This window comes from Delphinus delphis, chromosome 13 (assembly GCF_949987515.2).
Source record: "Delphinus delphis chromosome 13, mDelDel1.2, whole genome shotgun sequence".
NCBI classification, from domain to species: Eukaryota; Metazoa; Chordata; class Mammalia; order Artiodactyla; family Delphinidae; genus Delphinus; species Delphinus delphis.
The window spans coordinates 40,224,340-40,238,670 of NC_082695.1; the positions used below are offsets into that span (position 1 = coordinate 40,224,340).

Genomic DNA, 14,331 nt, shown 5'->3' on the forward strand with positions numbered 1-14,331 from the left:
ACACACACATCACCAGCCCATCATCAGAATTTAGTCAATAATGGCTAAATTCAGTTATCTTTGGCGTTTTACTGACATTCGGTCCTACGGAAACCACAGCTCTACACTTATTTTTCTCTTCCATTGGTAAGAAAGCATAATTGTCAGGGTGAGAGTAGAACGCACAACAGCGTAATTTATAACTCCTGAATATTTAGGTATGTGCCATCTGGGCCACCATTTGCCTTCTTGCCCCATCGCGCAAATGCTGGTGGCGGGCCGGAGAGAGTGGGTGCCGCACACCCAGGACCTCGCCGCTCCTCTTCAACGCTGGGCTCGGGGCAGCTGTCGGGCAGGTGCCCGGAGGCCCCGTCCCCGCCGCCCACCTCCTCGAGGATTGGCTGCCGCGAGCTAGTAGGCGGTCCAAGGGTGCGGATAAAGTTGCCGGTCGCGCGCGCCGCCTGCGTGGGGTTTCAGTCACTCGGGGCAAAAGCGAGGCGCGCTCTCGCTGCGGCCCGGGCGGAGTTCACTGTCCGCTTTCCGAACCCGTCTGCCCTTTCCAGCTTCCCTGCAACTCCCGGGTCCGGCCCATTTGGAGGAGGGGGTCAAGGGCCGGGCCTAGGGGCCTCGCGCGTGTCCGGGCAGGCTCGGCGCGCTGGCCCCGGGCTGCCGCGCGAGGGGCGCGGTGTGAGGGCCCGGGGCGGCGCGCGAGGGCTGCAGGAAGCGGGGGCGGCAGCGGCTCGGCCCCGGCTCCGTTGGGGTAGAGACACCCGGAAACGGATTCCGTTTTGGTGGCGGCGCGAGCCGCGCGCTTCGGAGGGGACGGGCGGGCGGCTGCTGAGTAATCCCCGCGGCGGCTGGAGGCGGCGGCCTGGGCGCTCACATCCCCCGCCGCGCTGCAGCTGGACCCGGGCTCCTCCCTCCGCGCCCCGCCCGCCGCGCCCCTCCCCCGCGCCCGCTCCGGCGCGCTCCGGGCAGGTAGAGCCGGGCTCCGGGCGCGTGCGGGGGCCGCAGCAGCTGCTACCCCACCTCGCCTCGGCCCTGCGCAGAGCCTCGCGCGCCCATGGCTGGCTCGGAGCAGCAGCGGCCGCGGCGGCGGGACGACGGAGACTCGGCGGCGGCGCCCCTGCAGGACGCGGAGCTGGCCCTCGCCGGCATCAACATGCTGCTCAACAACGGCTTTAGGGAGTCGGACCAGCTTTTCAAACAATACAGGTGACTGACGCGCCTCGCTCCCCCGCCCGGCACGCGCCCCTCGGGGCCGGCTCGCGCGCTTCCCTTTGCGGCTCGTCCCAGAAGCCCCCTCCCCCTCCCGTCGGTCAGTGATCCTTGGCCCTGTCGCCTTTCCCCGTGTCTTGTCCCTCTGCCTGAGCTGCAGCCGGCGCCTCTGCCACATCTCCCCTTCCGCCTCCACCCCTGCTCCGTGGTCCTTTCCCTCCGCGGGACTCGCCGCGTGTCTTCCCGGCTCCTGCTCTCTTCCCTCACTTTCTCTCGGCCTCGCCCTCCAAGAGGGGCGTCCGGTGTTTGTCGGATTCTCTCTCATGGGTCGCCTCCCCCGCTGCCGGGTCTGGAGCCCGTTGGCTTTGAGACTTGGGACCGGATGCGGTTTGAGGCAGCCGCGAGCCCGGGACTTGCAGGGTTGTGACTCCGGCTAGCGTGCTGCCTTTGTGACACGGACCACACCAGCCATGGTGCCTGTTTCTTGTGCCTCGCGTTACTTTGCATCGTTGTGCATTGCAAACGCTTTCCTTGTTTGAAAACAGATATGTATAACTGCCTGGCCGTGCAGGAATTAAAAAGAATCAGCCGAACTCTGCTTACTCACCTCTCTCTGCCTTTCTTCTAAAACTCAGTCCCCAAAATGAGTTGCTAATGCCTTTCACGCGAGCGAATTTATGATGGATTTCTCTAACTTAAAGGTAGAAGAAAATGGAGGGATTCTAAATATACGGGAGAGTGGGAGGAAGCACACGTGTGTTCAGTTAATTTTTTATTCCTCTTTTTAAAAATGAAGAAAAACTAAAACCTGGTTGCTTTCTCGTGGGTGTGGGAGGAGCCTTCAATTTCTTTGGGGAGCAGAAGCATCCGCTTTCTGGTTTAGGAAGCAAGTTTGTAATTTGACCTTCTAGTGTTGACAAGACTCAAGGATGTTGATTAGCAGCTTCCCTGTAAATGTTTAAGGGCCAATTGCTGCATTTCTTTAGAGCCGGTGGTTTGGTAGGAATTAGAGGACCAAACCAAATGTGCAGCTGTGATTGAGAGCCACAGTCTGTAAGCAAATGAGGGACGGTGGGATACAGACGCCTGAAGTTTTCAGACTTAAAAGAATGGTGGTTTCTTCCGGTGGGAGCTTCCACATGCTTAATGGCAAAGCAAGTATCTCACAACTATAAACTTTTCACTGAGACATTTTACTTTTAAATCAGTTTTTTAAAAAAATCTGCAAATGGAAACTTCTTAGCTTTATTCAGAACATTTTATTTTTAAAGCATTCAGTCTGATTTCAAGCCAGAGTTTCATCAAGGATTTCCAGAGGATAGATTTAAAAGACTCGTCTCACAGTGTCTCCTGTGGCTTATTTTAGCCATCTGAGAATGTATTTCATGAAAAAAAGTTTCACTTACTGTGCTGTGACTCTTTAAAGACACGGGAATTTATGTTGTATCAGAGAGGAGTGGAGAAAGTCTGAGTCAAGTTTATTTTCTTCAGTTGCTGATCAAGACACTGTGCTTGCATATTTCAACATTTCTTGCCTTGAAATGTTCTGTTACTTATTTTAATGATCTTCTTTTCCCTCTAAACTGCTTTAACATACTTAAATTACTACGTCATGGTTCCCATATATTGAAAGGCATGAACTAAGTCATTTTGCCTCATCTAGACACCTCTGTATGCACTGTTGCTAGAGGGCAAATTTGAGCGTTAGGAAAGTTCTTCTCACAGCAAGGGCGGAAAGATACACCTTGAAAGTGTTTCTCTGTGGGTGTTGGGGCTGAGGGGAGGGGGAGGGGTCTCGGGTGGGGGGCTTACGCTGGATAGCTAGGAGTTGTAGCTGTCTGCTTATATTTTGAAATGGGAACCGAGGATAAGAGAACAAGATACTGTAGTATGTCTTCTCTGCTAAGCACAGTGCCAGGCACATTCCCTTATATTCTCACTATTCCACTGACAACAAAAGAGAGAGGTGTATTTTATCATGACAGTGTTGTAACGAGGCACTCAAGTCTCCGTGTTTAGCGTGGCCCAGGACACAAGCCCTGGTTCTAAATCCAGGGCTCTTTCCATTAAACCATTCCTGCCTGTCCTGCCTAACTGATTATATTTTGTAATTTGCCCTGTGACCTCGTTTTCCAGCAACTTAAACTTTTTTTTAGGAGTGGATAGTGGTAGCATTAATCCTATCAGCTGTCCGGCAACCAGGGTGGCCATCCTGGTTGTCCACTTTTCGTAGCTGCTGACTTTGGTTTCTCAGTTTGCTTACTTGCCTATAAAATGGGAATCGGGCACACCTGTAGGGTGGTGGTTATTAAAAGAATTCACGGTAGCTGGCGTAAGCGCTCAATAAACACTAACTAGCTTTTGTGCTGGGTGTCTTCCTCACTACGCTTGTTCTTTCTTCTTGACGGCATAGTTTGAACAGAAGACACAATATCCCGAATGCAGGTAGCCTTTCTATTTAAAGTTAGCCTCACATAATGCGTGTGATAAGACTTGGGTCCTGTTATGCACTGGGATACTTCTCTTGCAGTTCCAGAGTCGAATGGCCAGCTGGAAAACCCAGCAGTGATTTCGTAAGTGTTTGAGGAACACCTCTAGCTCAGTTTCTCTACAGAAGATAGGACAATTAGATGATCTCTTTTCTTAGGATTCTTTTGTCACCACCCTTCCCATTGTAGTAAAAATTCCAGAATCCTATCGTTAGTTTAACAGTAGACACGTTTTGTGCCTAGTGTAACAATAACACGTTAAGAAACTTAAAGCAAGAAGGTCACTTTCTCTTGGCACCTTACTAGGATTATTAAAAGTTTCCCCAACAGCTACCTAATGAGAAATGGTTACTTGGCCATTCTGAATTCGTGGAAAGCCGGGATTGTATAATTCAGATATTGTACATATAGGAGTTAAAAATATATGCACAGTAGGGGCTTTCTTTTGAGATATGAGACTCTGTAGTTGGGATTTCAAAATGTAGCTGCCACTTCTCTTGTAACTATAGTAGTAGTGTAACTACTGCTACCTGTTGATGCTCAGCCCCCATCATGCACTTGGAGATGTGTTCCCAGAGGTTGGGGTACAGTGGTGCTCCTTTAAGCCCAAGGATATACCTTTGTAAGTTCGTGATCCTGACCGTCTGAAATCACATTCCTCGTGTTGGTCGGGGGGCTCAGTGCTCTCATTCAGCAGTGTTCACTCCATCTCCCACACACATACACACTCTCACTGTTAACGACGTTCATGTGTGTGACACACACTCAGACCTGTAGGTACTCAGGCTCATGATAAAAGATAGGCTGTGGTTATGTGCACGAGACAGGCACTAGGTTTTTAGGTGTTGAGGTGCAGGTTAAGATTGGCCGGTGGGGAGGCTGGGAGACGTAGCCTGTAGGACTGGAGAGAAGGAATGTGTAGCCCAGCTTGAAGGAAAATTTTCCAGAGGAACTGTTGCTGAGCGCCATGATGGGGTGAAAGTGAGTAAGTTGAAGGAGGAAGAGTTGGGGTGGGGGGGGGGAGGAGGGAGGAGAACGTGAGTGGAGGTGGGTGGAAATGGAACTCTAGGAGAGATGTGAAATGGCTTCTGGAGAAGGGGGGTGAGAGCTGCCAGCTTATTAGTGTTACTTGATTGTCACGTTGGATGGTTTTTCTACGCTTGATTTTTCTCAGATCCGCTGGCTGGTCCATGTTTGCTGGGAGTCAGCTCTGCCTTTCAGGGTGTTTAGTTAACTCATGCTCTCCGATGACCGTCATCCTTCACAGTGTGGCCGTCACATCTGTAATTAACACCTGGCTCCTTGGGCCTCAGGATCCTAATGTGTCACCATCTTTTTCTCTTTTTGGCTTGAGATACTACTTTTTTAATCGAAGGACTAGTAGAGGTGAAACACACTGAACTCTGAGGAGAACAGAAGACATTTGGAGTTCCTGGCCCGAAGAGCTTTGTGGTTCTTATTTCATAGGTGTGGCATTTCCTGTCTCTCCTCCCCTTCAGGTCACCATCTCCATCTGCTTTAACTGACCCTAAAACATCTGCCTTGTTTACCCCTGCCAACATGACTACGACTTTCTGGCTGTAGATATTCTTAAAAAGCCCTGTTTGGTCATTGTCAACTCAAAAAGCATGTAATGGTTAAAGTGAATGATCACTGATGATAAATATGCATGAATGAGGCCTTGATATAGAATTAGTGCGTAGTCGGTATTAGGAATTGTGATACTTTTCTTTTCCACTTTATTTTAAAGTATAAAAATGGCAAAAATGTATTAAAAACAAAAAGCAAGAAAAATTCACGGTAACGTGTATGTTTAAAATGAATGTATGGATCCTAAATTGTTTAACACAGTTTATGGTACATATGACCAAGCAGTATGACACGTGGCCTTATTTGTGAGCATGTCGATCATGGAGCCAGTCTTACCATAGAGATGGCTCAGTATAATCCAGGGATTGCAGGCTAGGCCCCATGGGCCAAATCTGGCTGGCTGCTTTTGTAAATAAAGTTTTATTGGGACACAGCCAGACTTGCTTATTTATGTATCTTCTCTTTGAATAGCTATGCAGAGCCTACAGCCTGCAAAGCCTAAAATATCTACTCTCCAGCCCCTTACAGAAAGAGTTTCATGACCCCTGGTACAAACCGTAGTTCTCCCTGGAAAAACTCAAAAGGCTTGTGTAACTGAGCCAGTAGGCGTCGGAGCCTCTTGTGTGCCCAGCACTGTGTCAGATGCTCTGGACGCCAGGGAGAGCTTGCTGGCTGCCCTTGTTTCCTGCATGATCTGGCTGCTCCCAGAGCCCGGGTGCCTGGGCCTCGCTGCCAGAGTCCCTGGAGAGTCCATAGGTGCAGAATGCAGGAAGAGGAGAAGCGCGGGAAAGCGGGAAATGGTGTAGGGAACTGGCGGCAGGGAGGAAACTCAGCTGCTGCCCTTTTCCATCCTCCTCAACTCAGCAGTGTGTTTGGAAAAAGGCTGATTTTCCCCCCTCAACGATTGCACCGTCTGAGAAGATCCCAATTAAAGATTCATTTGGCTTAATTGGAATTTTTTAAAAAAAATGCAGCCGCCTGTAGGATAACGGGAGAGTTTATATAGGAAATTGTCAGAAAAAAGTGACCACCTGTACCGTGGGGGTGGGATGGCTTGAGGTGCTCTTTCCTCTCGTTACACGGAACACCCTGTGGACCCCCAAACACACCATTGTGTTTCAGGGCTTAGACAGTTTGCACAGACTTTTTTAGCTCCTGAAATCCCATTTTTCACACCCCAGTCTCCTTTGCCAGGGTCACCCTCCTACTTACCCAGCAACAGCAGGGGGGGAATTTGAAGAGGCCCATGCTGAGGACTCCAGGAGAGGAGAGAGGATAAGAGAAGCACAGAAAGTAGACGGCTGTTATTTCAAAACTTGGTTTACCACCGCCTCTGCCCCGTGCAAGGGGCTGGGGTTACTTGGGGAGGAATTCATCTCCGTCTTAGACTTTTTCCTCCAGCTACTCCGTCCCTTACATTTGTAGTACGCTGTTCAGCTGGTAACAGAGGTCCGGTTTGGTATTGAATAGGTCTTTGTGGGCTAACCTGGGGATCTAGTCACCACTTGAAGCCTTGTTATTCGGAGAAATGCATCCCAGTTTCTGAACAAGTGACTTTGCATGCATGTTTTTTGAGGTATAGTTGTCATGCAACACCCTAGTTTCAGGTGTGCAACATGGTGATGTGATGTTTGTATATATTGTGCAGTGATCAGCACAATAAGTCTAGTTAGCATTTGTCACCACACATAGTTACAGACACATGTTCTAGAAAGCTGTTCGTAAATTTGCTGTCTAGATGTGCGTGAATGACTTCTGACGTCTGATTTGAAGACGGGGACAGGGTTCTTCTTTGTGTGTAAAGGTGGTTGCTGGTTGACCGTCTCCGCCCTTTTCCCCCTAAGCTAAGGTTGCTTTCTCCATCTCTTCCTTCTTGCTCAAGAATTTCAGAACATAAGAAATAGATATACAACAGGGAGTTACTCTTGTCTTACAGGAAAACGGGCCGTTATGATGGAGAAAGCCCTTAGAGAAGGTCCACCGTGTGCAGGACACAAAGGTGAGAAGTGTGTCCCTGCTTCGGGCAGGCATTGCTCGCTTAATACCTTTAAATCTGCTGCAGAAAGAGTCACTTTAACACTCAGTCTTATCCGAGCCATAATATCTGTGAAATCACTGGTTTACGTAACTTATTTTTCCTAATGGTGCATCAAAAATAAACACGTAATGGTAAATACTAGGTGATACTTTCTCTGTGCCAGGCCACACATCAGCACTCCCCGTGTGTTCATCCTCACTCTATCCTCCCCACAGCTCTGTGAGGGGTGCTCTTGTCACCTCCCTCTTACGGGGGGCTGGGGGGGAAGCACAGTGACATTGGATGACCTGCCCAAGGTTTCACAGTAAGTGGGAGAGCTGGCTTTGAACCCAGGGTGTCTGGCTGCAGAGCCTGAGTGTTTAACCACAGCACTACACTACCTCGCTTCTGTAGCTCGTACACTATGAGAAGTTTACCTGTGTGCTGCTCATGTCATTTGGGGTTAGTTTCCCCAGAAATCTGCAAACCACACTCTGATACCCACAGGCGATCTGATAAACCACCGGAGAGGCCTGTCCGCGGGGAGCGTGTCACCCGAGCTTTAGATGCTCTGTGGCTCCCAGCTGGCCTCAGGATGAAGTCCGAGGTCTTGGCTTGGTGTAGGATGTGCTCTCATCTGTCCTGTCTGCTTCCCTGCCTCCCTCCTGCCTCTTTCTAGGTTCCTTCCAGGTTAGTCACGCTGGAGACTTTTGTGTTATCTAACTAGTTCTGACTGGTCACTCAAGACACAGCTCAGATTTCCACGAGAAGGTGGCGCTCCTGCAGCATCCTTCCGCCTCTTTATCCAGCACCGTGATGTACGGGCATCGTTCACACGGCTGCCTGTCTGGGCGAGAGGGCCGAGATGGGTAGACTTCTCATCGGGTGGTCCTGACCTTCCCGAGGTCGCTGTGGTCATGTGGGGTCCAAGAGGTTTTATAGGCATGTCAGCTCCCCGTTATCTGCACGTGCAGCCCAGGGGTAGTGCCCTTCAGGAGCCTCGATTCCCCAAAGCCCTCCTGCATTCTCGTGTGCAGTGGCCATGTCTGGACCCAGTGGAGGGGCTCCAAGCACCCCGAACTGATGCTCAGCTTCTCATACGCAGGTGGCAGGACTCCTCTCTGGCCCCTCAGCCTCTTCCCTTTGGTGCATCCAGGCTGCCCAGTGCATAGTGTGGGGTGATGGGGAGCAGAGCTGCCGCCAAGCACATGCCAGTCTTGACAGGCACCATCAAAGGGAAATCGGAGGCTCTGATGAGGTCTCCTGCTTCTGAAGTGGCCCTGGGTCTCAGCTGCTCCTGGCCTTCCTCCACCCCGTGTTGCTTCCGGTCAGGCAGAGGCCTACCCTCACTGGCCAGCCCTTCCACTGCTCCCATCAGCCTCCCCCAGCGCTCTGCATTACCACGGGTGGTGGCGGCATGACATGCTGGTGTTACTTGCCTCTCCGGCAGGAGAAGGCAGGAGTCTAGCTTCTTGTCTCCACGATCCCTGTCCTGAATTTCAGGAAGAACTGGTCTCTGGAAGAACTTGGAGGTTGGGAGGGGAAGCTTTCCAGATGGATGGCTCTCGACTCTCTCAAATCTAATGCCCTTTCTTTATAACAGATAGAATATTGTGTAATTCCCTTTCTGTGATCCTAAAATGAAACTGACAGATGAAATGACCTGCCCACACGTATAATGTCTAAAAGTCAGTAGAATGCCCAAATAGTATCATAAAGGAGAAGTAAAAAGAAATTCGTAACACAAAATTACATGTATTTCACAATGTGGATGCTCAGCACACCTTCATCAGAAGATGGACTAGTTAGGTGCTTGCACCTGTGTACAATGCATAAATCTGGATTTAAGAGCCGATCAGAAGCCATTCCATAGGAGAAAAACGAGAGAGTAGATACACTTGACATAAAAGAGGTAACAGACGACACTTCTTTGTTAAGAGAAAGCCGGGAAACAGCCTAAAGCGAAGTGGCATGATATGCCAAGGCAAACCACGGACTGTTGACGTGGAGAAAACGAGGAAGCATTTTTTGCAATGAACCTGGCTGCCTGTGTCAGGTTATTGTCAGCATCATTAATTCACAGCGTTAGGACCTGGGATGTGTGCTGACAAAGTGTCTCAGAAAACAGATCTCCCATCTTTAAATCCCTCCCCAAACCCGGTACTTTGGAGACCAAAGCCCTTAATAGATTTCTAGGATTAAAGGATGAATTGGAAAAAGTTTATAGGGAAGTTAGGGTGGGGTGGGAGGTGTGTCACCCTGAGGACAGTATCAGAGTAAGGTAGAAAAATAAGAAACCCTCAATAAATAAATTCTCTGTGCAGTTCTCCTGATATAAATTTCAGTGTGCTACCGATTCTTAATAGATGGCAAAAATGAAATTTATTAATGAAAATCCTTGGTATCCAGTATTTCATGGATCTTTAATAACTTGGCTTTAAATATACGTAAAGGAGTTTTCAACATCCCTTTGAAATTCTGGCATGTGATAGCGGCAGGCGCGGGCTGGTGTAGCTGTGGTGTGTTGGCAGCTCAGATGCCGCAAGCAGTGTGGCTGTTACATGGTTTTCTACAGTTGTGAACAGATCTTGAGAAAGGGTATATTTAAACAAGGACAGAATGATTTTGTGCTTGTAAGTCAATGGCGGTGGATTTCAGAACTAAATAATGGAAAGACCTTCAGAGGTTGTGTGGGACATGGGGTGATACTTGGGACTCTCTTGCACATTGAGGATGTCTCGGGTCCTTGGCCCGTTCTGCTGCCGTCATCGTGTTACCCCAAAATGGCCGCCACAGATTTCCAGAACACCTCCATTGAGAGGTACTAGGCTTGGGGTGTAGGGCTCAAGACCAGGTTCAGTCTCTGCAGCTGAAATCCTGGGCCCGCTGGGAGCAGCAGGAAGGGGAGGCAAGCCGCGGCTGGCAGGGCTGCTGCAGAGGGTACGTGCTGGAGGAGGCAGTGCCCCCAGTATGTCTGTGACCCTGGGTGCGAGGGCAGAGCGCACCGCGGGGTTCCTCCAGTGTTGGCCTCACCGGTTGCTGCCTCTGAACGCCAGCATTTCCAGGTCACACACGGCTGCTTCTAGGGCTCTTAGAGCTCCAGGAAAGGATGTCAGTGCAGGTTCTTCTGCTCCTCCAGGGGGATGGAGAACCACTGGGGTCCCTTCCCTTCTTTATTCTCATTGCGGAGCCAGCATGCAGGACCTGTGTCTTTCCAGCCACAGCCACGCCATCCACTGCATCCCACAGTACGTGTTAGCTCAATCTGTTTTTTACATGCTTGATTCCACCATTGTATTCCTTCCAGGTGGAGCTCTTCTAGGACGTGAATCTGAGCATGATGCGTCTCTTTCTGGGTTCCCATGGTTAATAAGCATTATTTGCTGTTCTTCCTACTTTGGCCTCCTTATCTAGATAGACGCCTTTTGCTTTGGAATTCACTTCCTCGCCTCATGGCTACAGCAGCCCTCCTTCAGGTTTTACTTCCATGGTGTAAGTCATTCACCAGATAAACAGATTTTTAAATGTTTGTATCACTTTATCTCTGTCAAGTAAAATTTTTGGTCCTATTCTAAGTGGACAGAAAATGAGGGAAAATGATATTTTGTATTCAAATCCAAGTTGAATTTACTAAATGACAGAAATTTGGGGTTTGAGGGGCAATTGGATTACATGGAAATCCATGCTGCATGGCCGCTTTGGGACCGCTTCCAGGATAATGAGTCACTGTCAAGGCTTCAAGTGCTTTTACCCCCTTCATTTTGAATAGGGAATTGCAAAATCTCTAGTTATGTGTTGTCAGCTCATCTCTGGAGCAAAAAGGAACTTGATATCTTTGTGTCTTGTAAATCATGCTCACCCTCAACTTTATTGGGGTCTAAAATAAAGAATCACGTTGCGGGTTTCCCTGGTGGCGCAGTGGTTGAGAGTCCACCTGCCGATGCAGGGGACACGGGTTCGTGCCCCGGTCCGGGAAGATCCCACATGCCGCGGAGCGGCTGGGCCTGTGACCCATGGCCACTGAGCCTGCGCGTCCGGAGCCTGTGCTCCGCAACGGGAGAAGCCACAACGGTGAGAGGTCCGCGTACCGCAAAAAAAAAAAAAAAAAAAAAGAATCACGTTGCATCCATCAGTTGCATACTTGTCTGATGTTGTGACTCTCGAACTACCCAAGGCGAAATGGGGCTGGCTTTTGTAGGACTGCAGTTGTTGGAGAAATTGGTTAGCTCCTGGACAATAGCAAGGTTTGCAACAACTTAATTGCTCAGAAAAGAACAAGAGTTTATATCTGGAATGCCGTTTGCTTCAGCTCTCAACCACGGGCATCCACAAGTTTTTCGGGCTTTGTGTATTGATGATGGGTGAGACACTCATTACCTTGAATTACTAAAATTACACATTGAGCTGGAAATTACTCCTCTTGAAATATCACAGGGAAAAAAGGAGGGAAGGGCCATGGGAGAGTGGAAACAGCTGTCTGAAGTAGTTTAGCCAAGTGTCAGGACCTGCTGTGGTGAAATTCCAATGTATTCTTGTTCTGGAGCAATTACCAATGTAAAAATAGCAACAAATGACAGAATGGTTTGAGTGGTTTTTGTATCCCTTCTGTGGCATCTTGGATCAGAGCTGGGCTCATGAGAGAGGGTAGTTGAGGCTAACTTGAAATTGTGAGCTTTTCTCTTGATAGAAGAATGTTGTTTTATCTCAAAGTAAAACAAAACCTCATCAAGGAGCTATTCAGTTCAAGTCTAAGTTTATAGTTAAGGAAGCTTATGAATAATGAACTAAACCCAAATGAAGTTTTCCTGCCCTGTGCTCCGCTGAAAACTACAGGAAAAAGTAGGTGCTTTGGTGAGAGACGTTTTCTTATGAAGTTCAGAGTTGTTTACTGAGCACTAGTTTACTAAAATTTTATTATGAAGAATAAGTTTCTAGTTTCACTTTGAAAATGCCTTTTTAACAGAAAAATAGAGAAATCTCCTAAAATTTCTAAGTGATTATCTAAGATAACTTAGTGTTTGAATTGCTTGTCTAGACAGCCGAGTGTGTTTAATCCTCAAAGTGTTCATGCGGTTTGTGGATTATTGCCACACGTAATAAAAGGACCCTGTGATAATTTAAAGATGAGAAAATTAATGAAAACACAATTTTGTTACTTAAAAAAATAAGCCTTTTTGAACAGGTGATTGGAAAGGCTTTTTAGCTAGTTGATAATATTTAGTTTGGATGATCTCTCTTTAAGTTGTTTATCGATGCTGGTTCCATCTGCTGTTAATGTAGAAGGGAGATGATTGAGTTGATTATCTATTTGTATGATTTAAGATAGAGAAGGAACTAAATACTGATGAGTTAGGAAGATATTTGATACACGTTAATGACACAATTAGAAAAACTGTAGGAAAAATTGACTTTATTTAGCCTGATGAGTTATTTTCAGAATACATCAGTAACTCTAAACGAGCATCAGGCTTTAGCAATAAACGAATACGAATTAGCAAAGCTAGAGAGGAATCAGAATAAAGTAAGAAGTGTTACAGTCATATAATCACACAGCAGACTTGGTCTTTGCTTGCATTACTTATCAGGCAGAGAACGGCAGTGAATGGTAATCAAGTGGGTGATCAGTGCTTACCGTCAATGCACGCTGGGATTCGTGAATTTTACCCTTAATCCCAGTTCTCTCAGCAGCCCTGAGGATAAGTATTACCACTGTCACTTTGCTTGGGACAAAATGAAGTCTTACTGCACCCAAGTTAAAAAGATTTTGAGTGGGAGATCTGGCCCCAACCCCAGAGCGTATGCTGTTTCTCCTGCTTCCTCTGCAAAGAACCCTATTGTTGTGCTGCTTGGCATCCCCCAGCAGTCTTGCAGGTCACTTGTTTAGCCTCATGGTCTCCTGCACATCTGCTCTTCTGATGTTCCCAAGCTCCGTGGGTGGCCCACGTGCAACAAGGTTATAGACTCTAGAAGTCTTGAAGGTCCTCTAGGCACCTCTCTTCCTCACCTTCTGTGTCTGCCAGTTTTCCTTCCTGAGTATCTCTTGAGTCCATTCACTTCTCTTCACCACCACCTTGTCCAAGCCACCGCTCCTTGGACAATTGCAGAGCCCAGCTGGCTTCCTCTTTTCCTCTCTGTCCCTCCTCCACCCCCACCAGAGTGATCTTTTTGTGTCTAATTATATTGCCTCTGCTAAGAACCCTTTCATGGCCTCAGTGGTAGGCTGAAAAATGGTCCTCCAAAAGATATCCATATCTTAATCCCTGGAACCCACTGAGTGTTAACTTAGATGGCCACAAAAAGGGTCTTTGCAGGCGTGATTAAGTGAAAGATTCTGAGATGGGAAGATTATCCTTGATTATTTGGGTGGATAGCCAATCCTCCTGGATTGGATAGATGCAATCACACATATCCTTGTAAGAGGGAGGCAGAGGGAGATTTCACACGCATAGAGAAGACTGCTCTGAAAACACGAAAACAGAGCAGAGAGAAGAAATTTGAAGACATACGCCATGAAGATTGGAGTGATGGCAGCCACAAGCCCAGGAATGCAGGCAGTCCCCGGAAGCTGGAGTAGTCAAGGCATGGATTCTCCCTAAAGCCTCGAGAGGGAGCCCAGCCCTGCCCACACCTTGACTTCAGCCCAGGGAAACTGTTTTTGGACTTCTGGCCTCCAGAACTGGGAGAGAAAAGATTTCTGTTGTTTTAAGGCACTAAGTTTGTGACAATTTATTACAGCAGTCCCAGGAAATTAAAATAACCTCCTCCTACTCTCAGGATCAGGACAGCATCTCTGTGGTGTGGCTTCGCCCTGCCTCGTTTGGCCCTTGACCATTTACTGCTTAATCCTTTTTTTCTTATATTTTAAAGTAATTTCACTGTGTTGCTTCTAGGCTCGGGCTGTACAAAGCCAAAGAAGCTCATGCTACAAAATAGCTTATAGCTCCTCTTTTCATATGGTGGTTTATGTAAAAATGGGAAAGTAAAATAGCTTTAAATTGACAATGATTTTCATTTTAACAAGCTTTAGAATCGATATTA

The 14,331-nt window shown here is 48.0% G+C and overlaps 1 protein-coding gene across 1 annotated transcript in view; it reads left to right on the forward strand.

Annotated features, from left to right (window-relative positions):
- The first annotated feature begins 386 nt into the window (after window positions 1–386).
- The window catches only part of TTC39C (tetratricopeptide repeat domain 39C), a 105,913-nt gene continuing 91,968 nt past the window's right edge, over window positions 387–14,331 (forward strand). Inside the window, exon 1 of the mRNA XM_060028816.2 lies at window positions 387–1,194. Coding sequence (XP_059884799.1) covers window positions 1,043–1,194 — 152 coding nt within the window. The 5' untranslated portion in view covers window positions 387–1,042. The remainder of the gene's footprint in view (window positions 1,195–14,331) is intronic.